Source organism: Urocampus carinirostris, chromosome 20 (genome assembly GCF_059441175.1).
Source record: "Urocampus carinirostris isolate Australia breed hairy pipefish chromosome 20, RoL_Ucar_1.0, whole genome shotgun sequence".
Classification (NCBI taxonomy): domain Eukaryota; kingdom Metazoa; phylum Chordata; class Actinopteri; order Syngnathiformes; family Syngnathidae; genus Urocampus; species Urocampus carinirostris.
The window spans coordinates 27,451,948-27,473,030 of NC_142368.1; the positions used below are offsets into that span (position 1 = coordinate 27,451,948).

General features: G+C 41.0%; 1 protein-coding gene across 3 annotated transcripts in view; it reads right to left on the reverse strand.

Moving 5' to 3' along the window:
• Positions 1–19,460, reverse strand: part of mideasa (mitotic deacetylase associated SANT domain protein a) — a 49,386-nt gene extending 29,926 nt beyond the window's left edge. Inside the window, exons 1-3 of one of the 3 annotated variants that reach the window (XM_088324940.1) lie at positions 19,357–19,460; positions 16,446–17,674; positions 156–344 (exon numbers count right to left, since the gene is read on the reverse strand). In XM_088324940.1, coding sequence (XP_088181066.1) covers positions 156–344; positions 16,446–17,561 — 1,305 coding nt within the window. In that variant the 5' untranslated portion in view covers positions 17,562–17,674; positions 19,357–19,460. Of the gene's footprint in view, positions 1–155; positions 345–16,445; positions 17,675–18,904 lie in introns of all 3 variants that reach the window. The other 2 variants (XM_088324941.1, XM_088324939.1) reach the window with 2 other exon arrangements.
• Between the last annotated feature and the right edge of the window lie 1,623 nt (positions 19,461–21,083).

Sequence of the window (21,083 nt, forward strand, 5' to 3'; positions counted from 1 at the left end):
CACGGATTTATGAAGTAGTTTAGACAGATTTGTATTTTTGTTTTTTAAGATTAGAGATTATCATTCATTATAACTCAAAAAGTATGTGAAACATTTTAACATCAAATCTATCCACAGATTCCAAAGAATCCAATCTGTTCAAATTTGTGGGTTACCGAGTTGCGGAGAGATCTGCGACGAGCCACGATGACCGAAGGTTTGCAGTCAAACGTGGTCGGGGCCTGGCTTGCTCGTCCGGTACCCAGGGTGCCGTGGCCCGGAATGGGAATCCTGTGCACTGGCACCGAAACAGGCATCACCAAAGGGACCATGCTGGCCTGTTTGCTCCGAGGAACGTCTCTTTTCTGTGTAACAAAAGAAAAGGTTATGTAAAAGTATGCCACTCTTTTTAATCAAATACAAATACCAGGGATGCTTTGTTTGTTTGAATAACACACTCTTGTTGTACATGATTACATTAATGTATAAATGACTGTATTCTCTGCCCTATGAGGCGCACCTTATTATACAGGATTCGTAAACCTTTTTTATGGCCAAATTAAAGCACTTTTTAAGCACTTTCAGGGACATTTTTCCAGTACCCCCAAAGGAAAAAAATCCAGTGCCGCTTAAAAGAACGTTTTCTGGGGGTTGGCTTTGATGACTAGCTGCTAGCACACACTTTGTGCTGTTTTACACTGTTCCTATCTATTGTCTCCTTTTTTGTCAATGGGTCGCTAAGTTCTGCCATTCTGCTTTAAAAATGCACAGGCAGCTTAAAAACATCACACTTGTTTACAAACAGGGGAAAGGCTTTATTAAAGGCAGAAAAAATTAATTTCAATGATATTAATTGCTCCGAAGCAGAGTGCATTCAATCTTAAAATCCTAAAGACTGCTGATATTTTGCTTTTTGTTTTACTTATTTTAATGGAGATTTTTGCGCTTTTTTTCCAAAGATCTGTTTCTAAATTGGTTAAAATAGAATTGTAAATGGTTATTTTTTTTTTGCATTTTATCATTTATTTATAGCACAGTTAGCATTTTTTGCATTTTCCAGGAATGTTGTTTTGTTGTTCCACTTTAAATCTGTTCAGTGTGTAAAAGTCTAATACTTTTGTATTTTACAATATTTTGGTTTAGATTTCATATGTTTTGCAGGGATCCCCTTGAAAGAAAAACATTAGAATTCAAGTATTTTCAAGGATATGAGCACCCGTACAAATCCTGATTATAAGACACTATCTATCTATCTATCTATCTATCTATCTATCTATCTATCTACCTTGGTCATATCCCTCAAGAAGGGTGACCGACAGCAAGACACACACATACAATAACAAAGAAAATAAAAGGGAAATAAATAACAAAACAAAAAAAAACACACAAGACTTTTTGGACCATAGCCAACCCAATTGCCCAAACACCAAAACAAGTTAGGCACCTCGGCACTCAAGTTGGTCATGCTTTCGTCCCTCCAGATGAAACAGGACACCAGAAAGCGGCCATGTCACCCGGGTCAGGGTGACACAACACACTCTTTTGTTCAACAGCAGGGCCCGACAGCTTTCACTGGTTTACCCCTGCCGCATTTTACGGGTGCCCAGCCCATCCTTAAGAACGCGTCCACAATCCCACTATCCTTTCACAACACCTCTCCACTCCTTTCTATCACCAACAAGAGCTCTAGCTTCCATTATATTTAGACCTCCTTCCTGCAGTGCACTCATAACAACATCCATCCACGTCAATCGCGGCCTTCCTCTTGGTCTCCTTCCATTGACTTCTGCTCTGTAGATCCTCTTCAACATTCGCTCCTCATCCATCCTCTCCATGTGTCCAAACCAACCGAGTACTCTCTTATCAACACGCTTGCTCAGTTCCACGACTACTACGTCATGCCCACTCCATCACGTGAACACTTCATCACCTTACTCTTCGCAACATTCACACATAACTTACGCCTATCACATACTCTTCCAAACTCCGTTACCAACCTTCTCAATGTTTCCTCAGAATCAGCCACAAGCGCTGTGTCATCTGCAAACAACAACTGACTTACCTGCCACACTGTTCCACTGTTGTCCATCATGTCTACACCTCTGCCAAAAACTCTGGCATTCACCTCTCTCACCACACCATCCATGTACACATTAAACAGCCATGGTGACATCACACACCCCTGTCTCACACCAGTCAACACAGGGAACCACTCACTTGTCTCACTCCCTACTCTTACACATGCTCAGCTGTTCATATAAAAACTCTTCAATGCTTCCAACAACTTTCCACCCACTCCATACATCACCATCACTTGCCACAACGCCTCTCTATCAACTCTGTCGTATGCCTTTTCCAAGTCCATGAAAGCCAAATAAACATCCTTACCTTTTGCAAAATATTTCTCATACACCTGTCGTACTGCAAACACCTGATCCATACATCCTCTTCCTTTCCTGAAACCACTCTAATCCTCCATCACCACCTCATTCGTTCTTTATCTCACTCTCTTAATCAAGACTCTTCCATACAGCTTACCCGGCACAGACAACAAACTGATACCTCTCGAATTGCTACATTCATACTTATCACCTTTACCCTTATACAATGGCACCGCACATGCACTACACCAATCAACAGGAACCACATAACTTAAAAAGCGTACATTCAACAAGCGTACTAACCAGTCAATTATAGCCGTGGCACCTTTTTTCAAGCATTCAGCAGTACAACCACCCAACCCAGGCGCCTTCCCCCTTTCATTTTTTTCACTGCCTCTTGCACTTCCCATGTTTCCACAGGCTTCACATTTAAATCACCCAACATGTGCATTCTCCCCATACCATCGATCGCCTCGACTCACTTCTCTCTCCTCCACATTTAGCAACTCCTCAAAATACTTTGCCCGTTTCGTCCTGACTGCACTACCGCTAACCAGCAATCTACCATCCTTATCTTTCACTTTCTCTTCCTTTCCAGATTCACTGTTTCTTACTCTTTTCACTTCTTTCCAGATCACTTTTCTCCTTTCCTCAAAGTTCACTCCTATCTTTCGACACCATTCATCATTTGCTTTCCTTTTAGCTGCTTCCACTGCCGCTTTTACCAACCTTTTCTTCACTTTATATCTTTCATACGCATCGCCACTCTTATCTTGCAGCCACTCCTCAAAGGCACGTCTCTTTTCTGTCACAGCCTCTGATACCTCATCATTCCACCATTCACTTCCTTTCCTAATACCTCGACCAACTTTTCTCATTCCACACACTTCTTTTGCACTCCTCAACACTGCCTCTTTATACCACTTCCATTCAATTTCCACACTCTCTATTTCTCTTCCACTAACCCGTTCATACTCTTCCCTTATCCTCTCTTTAAACTCTCTTTCCTTTTCTGCCTTATTCAACTGACATTTTCACCTCTTCCCTCACACTCTTCTTATAACTAGCCCTCCACGATCCATCTATTTTCAGTTTTCCTTCCACATAAAAATGATCAGACATACCACTCATTTCACCTCTGTAAACATGCACATCCAACAATCTACTTAACATCCCTTTCTTAACCACTACATAATCCATCAGTGCTCTGTCCACCATCTTGCCACTATCCAGTCTGACAAAGGTATACTTATTCACATCCCTCTTTTTAAAAAATGTATTTCCAATCACAGACTCATTTTCAACACATAACTCAATCAATTTCTTCCCACTCTCATTTCTTCCTGGTACTCCATATCTACCAATCACATTTTCAACCGTTTCATCACCGACTCTAGCATTCAGGTCACCTGGTATTACCACTTTCCACCCTTCTTTCGCACTTGCCACACATTCGGACAACTCCTTCCAGAACTCCTCTCTCTCCTCAGCGCTTCTTTCTGGACCAGGTCCATATGCACTTATAAACATCCATACTTCTAAACCCCACTTCAACCTCACCCACATCAATCTGGAAGATATCTCTTTCGACTCCACCAGTTTTTCCTTTGCTTTCTCACTCACAAGCACAGCCACTCCTTCTCTAGCATGTCCACCCGTAACTCCAGAGGGAGGAGTTTAGACATGACCACCATCTTTCACGGGCAGTCAGGTAGGTTACCCTAGGTGTGGAATGGCCCAAAATAGCTGACTCGTCACTTTTTAATTTTGTTGACTCAGCATTTTGTCACAGAAAGACATTCCACTCTCCCAGGCCAGAATGACATTGAATATCAATAACTTCCTTACGGGCAGTCAGTTAAGTTACCCCAGAAGTGAATACTGTCAAGTCAAGTCATTTTTATTTGTATAGCCCTAAATCACGAAGAGTCTCAAAGGGCTTCACAGATTATTACACTATATTACACAGACTATTTTTCAGCCGATGAGAAGAGTAGGTTATTCATATGCTATGGAGTAGAAGTGACTGTAAAAACATCCTATCCCATTTTTGGTTTTGCTGACTCAGCAGCTTTCCCAGAAAGACATTCTACTCTCCCTGGTCAGAATGGAAAACCCAAAGAGTAAAACTGAGTCCAGATAGAGACCATAATCCTGAAATGGGTGTACAAAAATTGTTTTTGCATCTCAACGTGCATTAAATAAGAGCTACGGTATTTAAGAATTATGTTACACATTCTATACACTAACGTTGTATAATTGATCAGTCGAAAAATTTTGTTGACCTAAATCGCATTAGGGGTTTTCAGGTGTGTCTTATGGCCCGGAATATTCATTCTGCTGATCATCATTAAAAATATCTTTACTTTGTAAAAAAAACTATGTAAAATAATATTTTTCAGTAATTCTATTAAAATGACAGGAATAGTATTCAATATTAGCTAAATCTGTATGCAAGGTACTTTTGTTTATTTTAAATAGTATTTCTAGTAAAAAAAAAAAGTTTTAAACCAATAAACTAGGTATCATTTTTTGTTAGAAAATCTTATAGGAGCTTTAATACAAGAAGTATCTTCTTATGCTTATCTAAGGGATTTATTTTCTTGTTATACTAGTAACAATTATCGTAAAATAAGAAAGAAAATAATACTTCATTCTAGCATCATTTTCTTCCAAAGAGTCAACAGATATATATGAACTATATAACTTTATTTTAAATAGAAATTGTGCTGTGGAGTTTATTTTCAGATCTTAAAATCATATTTATTCTTTGAGTATCACTATTTTATATCTAAGAAATATTCACATAATTCACATTAATTTGGTTTAAGAACAGGTAATTGTGTAATTGTAATCCTGTGCAGTCCTTTGAGATATTTTGTGATTAAGGGCTATATAAATGTGACTTGACATAATGAACTGGATAAAGAAACAATCAAAATATTAAATGTTATTTATTTCATATTAACCCCCAAAAAGAAAAAGTAAAAAAAAGAAATGTTAGATAAATTGATTTGACAGAAAAGATGAAAGTTAAAAAAGGAGACAGAACCAATGCATAATTCAAAGATTGCAACCAATGCAAGAATCATGGTTGTTTAAATGTTGATTCCAACTGAATTATTTGTTGACATAGTCAAGTCAAGTTTATTTGTATAGCCCTTAATCACAACGAGTCTCAAAGGGCTGCACAGACTATTATGACACCATCCCCTGATCTAAAACCTACATGAGGGCAAATAATACACAGATATTGTCAACATAAAATATAGGTTATTCATATGCTATAGAACAGAAGTGTGTTTCAGGCTTAGATTTAAACATTTCCAATGAGGTTGCAGATCAAATCTCAGACATAATAAAATACAAATAAAAATGAAAATATGCTTTGATTAGAAAAGCAATAAATTACAATGCCTAAAATCATAACTTGCAAAATTATCTTTAGAAATTTGCCAATTTAAAGTACCCGCTTTAAAATACAAACGATAGACAAAAAATGAGCCTCAACCTGCTGAAACAGAAAAACTGTGTTTATCAGGAACAGGACATTTTGCGGAACTACATTTGTCAACATATGCAATATTCACCTTTTTCATTCAGTGCGCTTCATTTGGGTTGTTTGTAGAATTATACAGTGCCTAGCAAAAGTATTGGCCCCTAACAACTTGTCACATTTCAGGCTTCAAACTTAAAGCGAAAAATATTTTCTAAGAATCAACATGTGAGACTTAATTGTGAAGTGGAACCAAATTATTTTACCACCTTGTATTATAATTACAACGAAAAAACTAAAAAGTATGTGTTACCAAAATATTGGATTACTTTTTTCTCAGCTCAGCCGACTCCAGAAGTTCCCTAATGACTTCTGAATGATCCACTGTAAACCTAAATGACTAACAATGACAAACAGTCTAACTGTGTGTCATTAGATTTCACAATATTTACACATTTCTCGGAGCCCTGTTCAAGCAATGAAATCAAAATGGAAAGAAGAGAAAAGCACTGAAAACCTGCGAAGACTGACTAAAAGTATCTATCTATCTATCTATCTATCTATCTATCTGTCTGTCTGTCCCTCTAGACTTTTGTCCCAAACAACGATAAAAGTAATCAGGGAAGCAACCAAGAGACCCATGATCACGTTGGATGAGCTACAGGCTTACACAGCTGAGGGAGGAAAATCCGTGCGAAAGACAACCGTTAGTAGTACAGATTCTTCCCTTCTTAAGGTAGATACGAACATTTTTTTCGGATGTCGAAAAATATCCGGACATTGCTGTAAGTTAGATTTTGTATTCTGTGCACCTTTTTCCGAGTACAGGACATTAATGTAGTGCTTCTTTCGTTTCGTTTGGTATTTGCGAGACCCACACGGGAGATACAATTAACATGTGGAACAAAGTGCTCAGGTCAGATGAGACCAAAGTTGAATTTTTTGGGGATGAACGCAAAGCTCTACGTCAGTGTTTTCAGGGTAATGTGCAGTGTTACCTAAGAGTGGGGAGGAGAAAAAAAAGGAAAAACAACAAAAATAAATATCGTAATTTTATTTTTAGCCATTTTTAAAATCGACATTTCTCCCCGGAATCGATTTTTTTGACCTCATATCCATATTCCATAGCTGTATATTTTAAGTATTTCTTTATAGTATTTCCATAGTAATATTTCTTTAGTATTTTTGTAGTAGCACTTTAGCCGTATTTCGTAGTATTTCTTTTGTAATATTTATGTAGTAGTATTTTGGTATTATGGTAATATGGACGTGGTATTTTTGGTTGTATTTCTGTAAAAGTATTTTTGACGTATTTCCATAGTATTATTTTATTATTTCAGTGATATGTTTGTAGTATTTCCATAGTAGTATTTTTGTGGTATTTATTTATTATTTTGGTATTGTGACTGTTGTTATAATTTTGTAGTGAATCACTTGTAGTATTTCTGTGTTAGTATTTGTGTATCATATTATTACTGTACGAGTATTTTTGTTTTACTTGGATAATATTTTTTAATTTCTAAAATAAATGCAAAAAAAGTATATTAGGTCCCTGTTTTTGATTGTTGCTTTATTTAGAAAACACCATCCCCACTGTCTTGCTTCAGCAGAGACTGGGAAGATGGTTAGACTTGATGAGAAGATGGATGGAGCCAAATAAAGGGCAATTCTGGCAGAAAATCTGATGGGAGTCTGCTAGAGACCTGAGAATGGGAAGCAGTTCACCTTCCAACAGGACAACGACCCAAAACATTGAGAAAATATACTATTGAATGATTTAAAACTAACAATATAAAGGTGTTGGAATGGCCAAGCCAACGTCCAGACCTCAATTCTGTAGAGCATTTGCAGAAAGATCTGAAAAATTCTGTGCACAAACGATCACAATCAAACCTTAGGCAACTTGAGATGTTTTGTAAGGAAGAATGGGAAAATATTTCAGTTTCAAGATGTGCAAAACTTCCCAAAAAGACTTGTGGCTTTGATTGCAGCAACAGGAGGTTGTACAAAGTGTTAACTCAAAGCGGCCCAATATTTTTGCATCACCTACTTTTTTAATTTGTGAGCAAAATACAAAATGTTGAATTACATATTGTTGATTCTGATCTAAAATGTTTAGTTTGTAAATTTGAAGCCCGATATATGGTAATACGTCATACATTTGGTAAGGCGCCCGCTTTGAGACTGGGAGGTCGGTGGTTCGCGCCCCGGCCGAGTCATTCCTAAGACTTAAAAAGTGGTCGGCGGCGCCCTCTGTTGGCTGCGGCTGCATCGGCTCGCTACAACGGGTCAGGTGCAATCGACATTTCGTTCTGTGTACATTGTTACACAGAATGACAATACAAGGAAATTATTATTATTATTATTTCTTGGGAGGCTAATACTTTTGCATGGCACTGTACATGTTACTGTGTTAATATAAAGACTTTTTACAGCACTTTTGTGAGATTAACACGGAGGGTTGCATTTTGGTGTTCTAGTGCACCAAGCCCTCCCTTTGCGTTCTTGGGAGCCAAAGCTGGAGGAATGTGGAGGTGTGCAGACTTGCAGCTGCCGCCACTGCACGGCCAAAAACACGGCACCTGTGCTTGGTCGAGGTGAGCATGGTTACCCCTTGCTGCGGAGACTTAAAGAGGGAAATTAAAACGAGAGTTCCGTTGGCAATGATATATTGTGTAATTGCTGAGTTACAACCGAAACACTGACAAAGTAGCTCATTGCGCATTGTAATGCAACAAGTAAGAAAATAATTATTTGCAAATAATGTACTGTATTCTAAGTTACACAAGGAGCTAGCACAGTTTTAGTCAAATATTATTAAAGGGACAGTACGTATTATTTAGAACCTCTTAGTGGAAGGGTGTCAAACTAATTTTGGCTTGGGGGCACATGGTAGAAAACAAAACTCTCACAAGGGCCAGACTGGGTAAATTATACAGAAGGAAAGAAGGGAGACTGAGAGAACAAGTGAAATTAGAGACATAAGAGAAAAAAACAACAGAGAGAGAGAGAGAATTAAGAGAGGCGGATAAAGAGAGGGAAAGCAAGAGAGAAAGACAGGAAGTGAGAGAAAAAGGAAGAAGAAGAGAGACGGAGTAAGAGAGTGAGGAGGATAAGAAAAAAGAAAGGCTGAAGAGAAAAATAGACTGGCAGAAAAAGAGAAAAAGGAAGAGAAAGAATGAGAGAAAGAGAAACAATGAGATAAAAGAGACAGAAGTGGAGCAAAAAGAGAGAAGAGAGAAAAATGAGAAAGACGGTGAGAGGGAGACAAAAAGAGTGAAAGCAAGAGTGAAAAAGAGACAGAGTAAAGAAAAATACAGAAAAGAGATACGAGGAGAAATAGAAGAGGGATTAAAAAACAATTTCAGTGGTCGATACCAGTATTCAAAACCTCTGTGAGATCCGATATCTCAGAATTTACTATCAGTTCTCACCCATACCTCAAAATCATTACACATCTTTGGAAATGTTTATCAAAAAAATACTGGTACCATTTGAAAAAAAAAGAAGATAAAATGATACGCTTGTGCGGCACAGTTCATGTCATGGGAACCTGTCGTGGGTTCAAATCCAGCTCCAGACTTCCTGTGCGGAGTTTGTATGTTCTCTACGTGCTTGCGTGGGTTTCCTCCGGGCACTCCGGTTTCCTCCCACATTCCAAAAACATGCAAGTTAGGTGAAATGGCCGGTCCAAATTGTCCCTAGGTGTGAATGACCGAATGAGTTGTCTGTCCCTGTGTGCCCTGCGATTGGTTGGCAACCAGTTCAGGGTGTCCCCTGCCCACTGCCTGGAGATGGCTGGGATGGGCTCCAGCCCCCCGCGACCCTAATGAGGATAAGCGGTACGGCTAATGAGATGAGATGATACCCTCAATAGCCCCTGTACAAAATTTGATTCCACAAACTTCCTTAGTACCTACTGTTTTGCGGCTACCAAACAGGGTTTGCACACCTTTTTCATGGCCAAATTCAATCACTTACTTTTTAGGGGCTTTCAAGGCTAAATTTCCTTTTTTTCCAGGACCATCAAAAGAAAATTAAATCTAGCTCCGATTAAAAGAAAGAGAGCCTAAACCTTAATTTCAAACCCTAACTCAAGCCACAACCTTATTTTGGAACCCTAAAAACGGTTTAAACCCTAGCTCTAATTTTAATACTAAATGTAACCTTAGCTCGTAATCCTAGCTCTAAACCTAATCTGGAACCCTGCATTCAGTTTAGAAACCTAACATGGGACAAAAGCCCTAGTTATTAGCCCTAACCCTTTTGCAAACCATAACCCTAGTTCTAAACCTAATCTGGAACCCTACATTAAGTTTAGGACCCTAACATGGATCTTAAACTCTTGTTCCTAACCTTAAACCTACACCTACAAACTCTAGCTGTTAACTCTAGCCACAACCCTGTTTCAGACCCTCAATTCAGTTTAATACCCTAATAAGGAGCCTAAACCTTAGTTTCTAACCCTAGCTCCAATCCTATTTTGGAACCATAAAAAAGTTTCCAACCCAAATAAACATGACTTGACTATTTGAAGCCAAAACCATAACCCTAGCCCAACACCTAACCAAAGAAACATGGCAAGTATTCCAACCGTGTACAAGCACTTCACCTAAATTCCAAGCACAATTCAAACCTTGAAAACACAACATTACATATAAATCAAAGCGGCGCTGCCACGAGCGGCTGCCTTTTCCAGCAGCTGCCCTATTGTTTTATTGTCTGCTCCTATCTTCGGTGTTTTTTCTTCCCGTTTTGACAACTACACTATGGATTACTTCTATCCTATGGACATGGGTTTTAACGCACAAGAAATGCGTGTATTCAAGGAATTTTAACTCCTTGCCCTGAAAAATTCTCGTGCCGGCGTGATGAAGGGGCCTATCGTGGAAGGAAAGCCGGAGCTAGCGAAGCGGCTAGCGGCGTTATAAGTCTTCGGTACCATCCATAATCATGGTAAATGCGAACTCACGACCAAATAAGATCATCGAGTGCTGGTGGAAAACATCGAAGCGCACAGGGAGCGCAGTTGCTGTGTTTTGCGGAAACGTGGCTCACGTTTAGCATTCCAGACGCTAACGTGTAGCCACCCGGAGCTACCCGGAGCAATCCGGCTTCAACGCCGCTAAACAGAGACACGAAAGCCGGGGGGAATCGGAGAGGAGGCGGACTTGCTAACACGAGGTGGTGTATCCCTGGATTTTCACAAAGAAAAGTTTTCCATCTGCCGCAGGGATGTCGAATTTTTGGACTGGCGTGACGTCATCCACTTCGCTACAAGCACCCCTAGGGCATCATGTTTCAACCTGAGCCTTGAACAGGGGAGGGTCCCTCAGCTGTGGAAAACATCCTGCATCATCCCAGTCCCAAAGAAATCAAGACCAGAGGAACTCAACGACTTCAGGCCAGTCGCCCTGACATCACATGTGATGAAGACCATGGAGCGGCTGCTGCTGCACCACCTGAGGCTACAGGTCCGTCACGCCATCGACCCACTGCAATTTGCTTACCAGGAGAAGGTGGGAGTGGAGGATGCTATATTATACATGTTACACCGATCCCTCTCTCACCTGGATAGGGCGAAGGGGGCTGTGAGGATTACATTTTTGGACTTCTCTAGTGCCTTCAATACCATACAGCCTCTGCTACTGAGTAGGAAATTGACAGAGATGGGAGTTAGCTCACACCTTGTAGAATGGATTACTGACTACCTGACAGGCAGACCGCAGTATGTGAAACAGGGGGGCTGTACATCGGACACCGTGGTTAGCAGCACAGGATCTCCGCAGGGGACGACGTTCTCTCTCCGTTCCTATTCATTCTATATACATCGGACTTTAAGTACAACTCTGAGTCCTGCCATGTGCAAAAGTTTGCCGATGACACTGCGATCGTGGGATGTATCAGAAACGGGCAGGAGGAGGAGTACAGGAAATTGATTCAGGACTTTGTCCGATGGAGCGACGCAAACCACCTGCACCTAAACACCACCAAGACCAGAGAGATGGTGGTGGACTTCAGGAGAACCAGAACTCACCCGGTTCCTGTAACCATCAAGGGAGAATGTGTAGAATTTGTCCAGACCTACAAATACCTGGGTGTGCAGCTGGACAACAAACTGGACTGGACTGCCAACACAGAAGCTCTATGTAGGAAAGGGCAAAGCCGACTTTACTTCCTCAGAAGGCTGGCCTCCTTCAACATCTGCAAAAAGCTCCTGAAAATATTCTATGAGACAGTAGTGGCAAGCGCCCTCTTCTATGCGGCAGCGTGTTGGGGAGGCAGCATCAAGAAGAAGGATGCCTCTCGTCTCAATAAACTGGCTAGGAAAGCGAGCTCTGTTGTGGGCAAAGAGCTGGACAGCCTAACAACAGCAGCTGAGAGACAGGCACTGAAAAAGCTGAGGTCAATCATGGACAATCCATCGCATCCGCTTCACAGCATTATCTCCGGACAGAAGAGCAGTTTCAGTGACAGACTGCTGTCACTGTCTTGTACTACGGACAGACTGAAGAGTTCTTTTCTTCCTCATGCCATGAGGCTCTTTAACTCCACCCGGCAGAGTAAAGGCCCACATTAAACCACACCACCTACATTGGATCTTACTGGATTATGTGTAGCACTATTTAGTTAATCTATATAACATGCTAAAGTGGGCATTTGCACGTCACACTGGGTATTTGTATATTGTTTTCTTTTGGCTTTATTATTGTATTGTTCTCAGCTCAGGGATGCTGCTGGAAATGTGAATTTCCCTTAGGGGATGAATAAAGTATCTATCTATCTATCTATCTATCTATGTTCATCTGTTAATAAACAACGGGGTAGACTGCTGGAAGTGTGAATTTCTCTACGGGGATGAATAAAGTATCTATCTATCTATTATAATTCAAGCATTTTCAAGGATTTCAAGCACCGGTACGAACCCTGTTTCATGTACCTATTGTTGTGTGGCTTTCAGAATTACAGTTTTGCAATGGCAAAAGTCAGTTCTGAGTGCTGCATAGGTCCAAGTGAACAAAACCAAGACATGTCAAAAGAGTAGGAGGAAGTTATGCAAAGATATATGGGAGAGTTATTCCTCTCGTAAAAAATATTTTTTTCATTTTTTACATCTTGAGCGTCAGCGTCTCGAGGAAGGGGTGATTTTTAAGTCAACCTGATAATAGTCCAGACTAAAATTTGTAGAGTTTATTCATGTGTTTACTAGCTGAGTACTGATTGGTCATTGCATGAGCAACTTTGATGTCGGGGGGAAGGGACTAAAGGGCAGGCCAAAGAATTGGAGGGGTATATGTATTGGCCCTCTGCACGTGTTGTCACGTTGCCTTCTCTGGAAGAATGAGAGCCATGACGGACGACAAGAAGCACCCTAGCAGACAGCAATCGAATCAACATTTGAGGTGAAACAAATACCAATCACGACAACAGAAGAATATAACCACCACTGTTTACAATGGTGATTTATTACTTTGCTGTGCCAACCGGCAAAGTACTAGGCCCGGTTTGGAACTTTATCCCTTTTGACGAAGGCAGAAGAATGGGATGTAGCGAACATTTTTTACAAGGTACGTTTGATGCATTTCCGAGCAATTTTATGTTAAGTAGGTACAAGTCACATCAAAGACACTAAATAAAATAAGTTAGCTAGTCTAACTAGCTATGATAGTGTCTTACAATAGCCATTTCTTACTACATTAACGAGATGCTTTTATTGTGATTAACCAGCGATTCAAAAAAGTAATCTTCCTACACATGTTTTAAAAACTATTATGTGCGCTACCATAAAGCTTACAACGCCGAAGTTAACAGTCAAATAGTCAACAGATAAAACAGGAAACCAACGTTCAGAAGATATAACGTCATTTTGCCAAAGTCAATATTTTAAATATGATCAAAAGTGATTTCTATACAAGCTGCAAATGCCTTGTGACATTTCCCAAAAATGTAGATGCGAAGTAATTTTAGTAACTTTTGCGGGAGGGGGAAATTTCATGCCGGGAGTGCATTTTTCGTAGCGTACCAGCTACACAGAACTGGTAAGCATCTAGACTTTTAGATCAGCATTGGTGCATGGGGATACTCAATTTACAACGTAGTGGTTGTGATCATGTGGACTGAAGTAAGGCAGACTGGATTTGGTTGGATGTGTGAATATGTGAAGAGGAAGACTGTATGAATCAAACGCTAACACTGCTAATGCTATCCTCAGTTTCCATAAATAGCGCCTATTTGCTTTCAGACCTCATCCGACTGGTGCACAATAATGGATTAACTAGTCATTACCAATGGTGTGGAATAGGATAGCTGTTTTTTTGTTGGCCTTACCCACCGTTTACTACAGTTTACTACCATCCATCATGGTGTCGCCACGTGGTTAGGTCGCATGTGTGCTTTTTTTATTCATTCATTTTGTGCAAATGCGACAATGCTTCAATAGGGCTGATTGATTGAATGACAACTTTTTGATTATTTAAAGGAATTGTGTGTATTATTTGACAACCAGATGTCACACTATGGTGTAGTGCAACCAAAAACGAGTGATAAAAGTGAAAATGCAAACCACGGAGACTCAAATTAAACAAATCGCACCATTTTATTTTGCCCAGCTTTTTTTTAGGCTTTTGGGCACTTGTAGAAGTAAGATGGCTGATAATTATGTCATCTCCCTTTAGGTGAGGCTCGTGTTATGTAAAATAAATATTAATTTCTTGCACTTTAAGTAGAGACCCTAGCTGTGTGTGGGGAAGTATAACTGCCTGTGTATGCGAATGTAAGAGGCTGCTGTATGCGGTTAGTCAAGAAGACAGGGTGGGCGAGGGCAAAAGTGAACGTCTCCGAACCAAAACAAACTGGGAAGCATGGCAGCAACAAGTTTTTAGAGGCCCAGCATATTGAAAATAAATTAATCAGTTAAATCGTACTCCGAAGAAGGTCAGAAAAGCACAAAGACATGTTGATCACCAGCAGGTGCTTTGTAGATCGTTAATGCGTCCAGGAAGAGACAGATGCTGCATTGGGAGAGGCAATAGGCAATAGCGAAGCTGTAGGTCTGGCCCACTGCTAAGGCTAAGCTAGCAACTCTTAACCAACCGCTGCCAAGCCTTTATATCATCAAGCCAGATCCATCACCCAAAAAGTAGATGACCTGGAACTACAACTTTTCGGAAACCATTATTCGGGACAGTTGTATTTTAATCATGCAGAGACCTTTCTCAGTCCTTGGATCCCCATGCCAGCATGTGACTAGAGTGAGTGCAGCCAGCCGGCCACTCTCTAAATCGCTGTCTTGGAGAAGCTCTCTAATTTTGTTTTACTTTTGTATGATGACAATCAAGACCATTCATTCAACTGGTATTCTGTGTGCCGTGTTTTAATCTGTAAACTGTTTTTATTTTGTTATAGTCGGTCATTTACTCTAAGTGGTAATGGCATAATAATCTCAAGGTGAGTGTGACCCTTGGGGGCTCTTCTAATCCATTTGGAGAATATGGACGGGTTTGGTCTCTTTTGAAAGGTAACAGTCTGAGGTTTTTCCCCAAACTGAAATAATCACTGCAAGGGTTACCAAAATCGAGTAATCTGAGTTGGAACACATAGAAATAGAAGGTTTTAATCCTCGTCTGATTTGTCCTCTGTCCCCATTAACTGCAATAACCTAGGGATCTCTGTATTGAAATAAGTGCAAGTTTATAGGATAATTCATGTATTTTTGCTTACTATTTAAATCAATTTTTTTTACTATTAATGGACTGGGAAGCGCTAATAATACAAACTGTCCCTTTAATCATTCCTGCATTTAAAGTCAACTCATAATTTCTTAACTTCTGACTAAAAAGCCTTAAAATTTCAGATAATTTTTTTTTTTAAATCACTGACTTTTTAAATTCAAATAAAAATCAATAGACCAAAGCTAACTGTGCAAATGTGATTTTATGGTTAAACAAAAAAAAAATCTTTTTCGTGGGCTCATTAAGTGAAATGCCACTTTTTGCTTATTTTCTGTCACTTACTGGTCCAAACTAGTCCCAAAACTATTGTCAGTTTGTGATTGTACAATGTTGAGATAATTTGCAATTTATGAAGGAATTTGATTAATTGATAAATATATAGAATATTTAAATAATTATTTATTGCTGCCCTATCATAATGTAATAGACTAGTGGAGGTGTACCGAATATATAACGACATCTTTGTGAGGGGTTACTGGCTCGAAATTGAAAAGGATCATTTAAATTAATAGCCATCAGTGGCAGTCAATTGAAAATAATCTGGCACCAGGTCCCTTTTCTTACATGGTTAGTCTGTTCCTTGCCATAAAAGGTATTTTTTATTATTATTATTTCTGCTTTTCATTTAGTATATTTATTTATCTATTTTATAGTGTGTGTCTGTGTATTTGGTGTTTCGGGTTGTCGGGTAAGGAATTTTTTTTTTCTTATTGTACACTGAATGTTTTTATGCACCAATTTGAGTGTCAATACATTGCCTGAAAAGTACTTTGCAGATAAATTTTGAATTTGTTTCATTAGAAATAGCTGTCAATTGGACCGAATATGTTGAAAAAAGTAAGAAAAGATTGTTTTAACCTCAGTTTTGCCAGCAGACAGCGACTCAGGCATGGAGGGCATCTCGGACGCCTTCTGGGCCAGCGTCTCCAAGTTGATCTCCTTGGACGCCCTCCTTTTCCTTTGAGTGCTTTGTATAACCCCTCCCGTGGTGATGGGAACGTCTCCCGGCCTTGTCGCCAATGTTCCGTTTAACGGGGCTGAGGTAGGCGACTGCCCGTCCCTGGATAGGCGGCGTGAGCGCCTGGGGGCGGCTGGAGACACCTCCACAGGGTGCGGATCTCTTCGATCTTCCTGGGGAGGCTCGGGAACTGGCGCTACCTGGGGTGGGTGGGGCTCTGCAGTTTGGTAGGTGATGAAATTTTGTAAGTCCAGCTGTGGGGCACTTTGAGCTTTCTGCTGCATTTTGAGCATATGTTGCTGTCGCTCGTGAAGCTGCTGTTGCATGTGCTGCATTTGCTGCATCTGCTGCTGCTGCAGCTGCAGTTGATGCTGTTTCTGCAGCTGCTGCTGCTGCTGCATGTGGTGGAGCAGGTGTTGCTGCTGTTGGCTTTTAGGCTGCTCGGCGTAAGCCATACCTGGCATCCCTTTCCCCCCCTGGAAAACAGAGTAGTACCTCGGGGGAAACTGTTGCTTCCCAAAAGTTGCTTGAAACGGCTGAAGCACAGCGCCCTGCAGCTCGGCACTTTTGTGCTGGTACCCTTGCAACTGCCCATGCTGCTGGTCCCACTCCAGCCGTCCCTGGGCGTCCCTGTACACTTGAGGGTTATCACCGCCCATCTGATGAGGGTCATGCTCTGCCTTATGGAAAGCCATCTTGCCCTGAGGGTTTACACCACCAACGTAAGTTCCAAAGTTCTGGCTCCAACCGGGCACTGGAGCTTCCTGGTGCCAGGGGGGAGCTTGCAGTGAGTCCTGGTGCACCCACTTGACCGGAGCCACCTGCTGGTAGGGTGGCAGATCCTGAGGTCCTTTCTCTGGGTTGTACCCGGCAGCAGCGTCGCCCTGGATGGAATCCAAAGACGGAGCGCCCAGTCCGTAATAAACCTCCCCAGGATGCTGCAGTGGCTCCTTCATTGCCGCCACCGCCCGATGTTTGTTGCTTTTATCGGCGTTCATTTGAGGAGGAAAACTCATGGCCGGGAGATTTCGGCGTCCAGGTCTCGAAACGTGCTTGCCTGCACATGTGAAAAGGAAGTTTCAATCCAAATGAAGAAGTAAAATATCACATCCTCCATCGGGTGCCGCACCTTTAAAAAAATAGAAAGGCTTTGTTTACTTCGAGGGGAAAAAAGTGAAAAGAAAAATGGAGGCCTGGACAGGACGATATACAGTTCAGATATTTCGGGGTGTTAAGCACACAGATTGTCTTGCGGGTCAAATGTTATTAGTTTTTATTTCTTTTAAACTGATTTAGCATCATCCAACACTGCTCAGGAGTGTCAATTCCCATTAGTGAACACACAAACAACAATTAAGCCAGATAGCTAATGTTGCATTCAAATCAATGCAGCTAAACGAGGACTAATATCTGTTGATGATAAAGTAATGATATTGGGTGGTAAAATAGTCAGTGGAGCCTCCAGAATTTTTATAGGGTTGGCCAAATTCTTCGGGTGACACACCAAAACTAAATGCCATAATTTCAGGTTATTGAAGTACGAAGGTCAGGGATGCCAGTATATCGTTAAATTGTTATAGCATCAGTTATTGCTTTTAGTTCTGGTGTTCCACCCCAAGATTTAAAAAAGTTCCACTTATATTCAAATAGCTTATGAAGACCTATGTTTCATGTTGACGAGGTCTGTGCATTGTTTAATGCCCTTGCAACATCCATTTCAAACGTTCCTCCTGGTGTGTGAGTGTGTGTGTGAATGGGTAAGTGTTAAGCACATTGTAAAGCGCTTTGGGAGGTCTTCATTGACTTGAAGAGCGCTATATAAATGCAGACCATTTACCATTCCGTTCTGTGTGGTCCCTTTTCAAGGTTTCCTCATGCTGGGGTTGTTTTTTGTTTTGTTTTTCCCTTGCCCTCATGGTGGTTTTAGATCAGGGAATGGTGTAATAATAATTTGTAGTCTGTAAGAGTCTTTGGTCTGTGTAGCCCTTTGAGACTTCTTGTGATTAAGGGTAATACAAATAAACATGTCTTGACTTAAAATGCTACAATTTTGGGGGAAGCTTGGGTTGAATTTGAGAGGAGGACTTAAGCACACAGGGCTGGTTACGCCCATGAGCCCAAGCATTAAGGTCAAAGAGCACACGGGCTTAAAACAAAACACTGTCATGTTTGTATACGTTTAAATGGATTTTTAAGTTCAATTAAGCAGCAACAAGGAGGCCCTCTGGAAAGCGTCGCTATTTGACGCAACTCGAAATACAGGAAATTAATGCAATCGTGCGATCGAGTTTAAAGCCTCTGGTGGTAGTTTAAAAAAACAGCAATAAGGGAGATTGTGCAACACACGGGAATGTAATACCTCATGAATGACACGCTTGCGTTTCCATGACCCGGCCTGAAAAGTCCCTTTACTGTCGATCAAAGTCATGTAGATCCATGAAGGAATCGTGCGCCATAAATGTCCCAACTCCTCTTCTGTCGTTAACTTTCACTTCAGAGTTTTTCCGAACGCACAGATATGGCGAAGTGGAGAAGAGGAGCGAAATTGCCTGTAACAGCACTGTTCGTAGCCTTAATTTCCAAACGTTGCACGTCGAATGCACAGTATCGGGCTGTTGTTTGGAAACGACGTCCGCAACTTTTTTCCTCCGCGGCCCGACTTTCGATGTCGTGCGATTTCCGCACGTCGCACAGTAAAAGTGCGCTAAACGTTAGAAGTGCTACGACATAATTTGTGCAAATTTGTGCAAACAGTGAACCCGAAAAGAAAACCACAAACGCAGCAGAAACGAACGCAACGCGGCGCCTCACCCACAAACAGATCAGAGCTTATCCTGTTTTCCAACCTGCTGCCTTGGCCCCGCCCATTACTGCATCCGTGTACGCTCGTTTTGCTTGCCGATTTGGTCCTAAACGGGCGGGGCCACGTCGAGATTTCGCTTGATCGCAAGCGGTTTCCCAACATTTATCGATCCAAGTTACCCATGTCCCATTGGGGGAGTATACAGACAGAATGTGTATGAAAATGTTATAATTTATGCACGAATGAGTTCAAAATGTGTGCTCGTTTAGTTCGTTGTATTGATACAGGCATGAACGTAACCAGCCTGTCTCTTGGTGGTGCTCAAGTACTCCCAGAAATCATAGTATAAAACTTCTCTTTCCTTAATAAATGACAGGCTAGGCTTAAGTATGATGAAAAACGTTAGATATCGTTTAAAGTAAAACAAAGCAAAACTAGGAACAAAGCAGTGTCGGAAATAATCCACTGCATTGAAATGGTTCCGACCATTTGATTCCTAGAAGCAGTCACGACCTGGTCACGATGTACTTCCGCGTTCGCCTCCAGAAGTTTAAGAAGTCACGGAACCCACGGAATGAAGTTTGACATTGAGCGATTGAAAGGCCCTCAGGTGTTTGAGAGCTTCCAGGCCTTTATTGTTTGGAAGTTTGTTCCTTTGCTCGCCTTGAAAGAAGATGTAGAAACCACCAACTACCAAGTTATCAGAGACGAAGATAAATCCGTGGGTTACAAACGAAATACACCAACAGTGTGACCTGAGGTGGGCACTAAAGAGGAAAAGAAACAGCCCTGAAGAAGCAGCCAAGTATAAAGCAGTCAACAAGAATATCATAAAAAGGTTGAAAGAAGAAAAGGAGAAATTGATCAAAGACCATTGCTCGGAGTTAGAAGAGTGACTCAACAAAACAATTAAAAGAAAGCCTTCCATATTGTAAAATACATCACTCAAACAAAACAGGCAAAAGTCAGCAGCATTCAGGGTATGGTAAATGGTCTGCATTTATATAGCGCTTTTCAATTCAATGAAGACCTCCTAAAGCACTTTACAATGTGCTTCACACTTACCCATTCACACACACACTCACACACCAAAAGCGGCCATGAAGCCATGGGAATTAGCTAACTGAAGAAAACGAGATCATTAACAGATGGATTATTGCTCCAAACTCCACAACCACCCAGCCCAGGGGAAAGTGACGACTTCCCTATCCTCAGAGAAGCGGTAGAGGCAGCAATTAGCACACTGAAGAATGGAAACTCTCCAGGAATCGACAACATCCCATCAGAACTCATACTAAATGGTGGTGAGCAAACTATAGGCCTTTTTGACAAAGAGTTGTAAAAAGATATGGTAAACAGGACAGTGACCATCTGCATGGATACTATCACTAGTAATTATGCTACCAAAGAAAGGAAACCTTCAACTATGCTCCAATTACAGAACCAGCAGTCTCATCAGCCATGCAAGTAAAGTTATCCTAAAGATCCTACTGAACAGACTGAAACCACAGGCTGAAAACATCCTAGCCGAAGAACAGGCAGGTTTCAAGGAGGGAAGGAGCACCGCCGAACAGATTTTAAATCCTACGTGAGAACTTTCAACAACACCAGAGAAACCTCTATCACATTTTTGTTCATTTGAGGAAGGCATTCGATAGAGTATGCCAAGCCACTTTATGGGCCACCATGAGGTAGTAGAATATAGGCCAGAAACTAGTTCAGATCATTGAAAAAC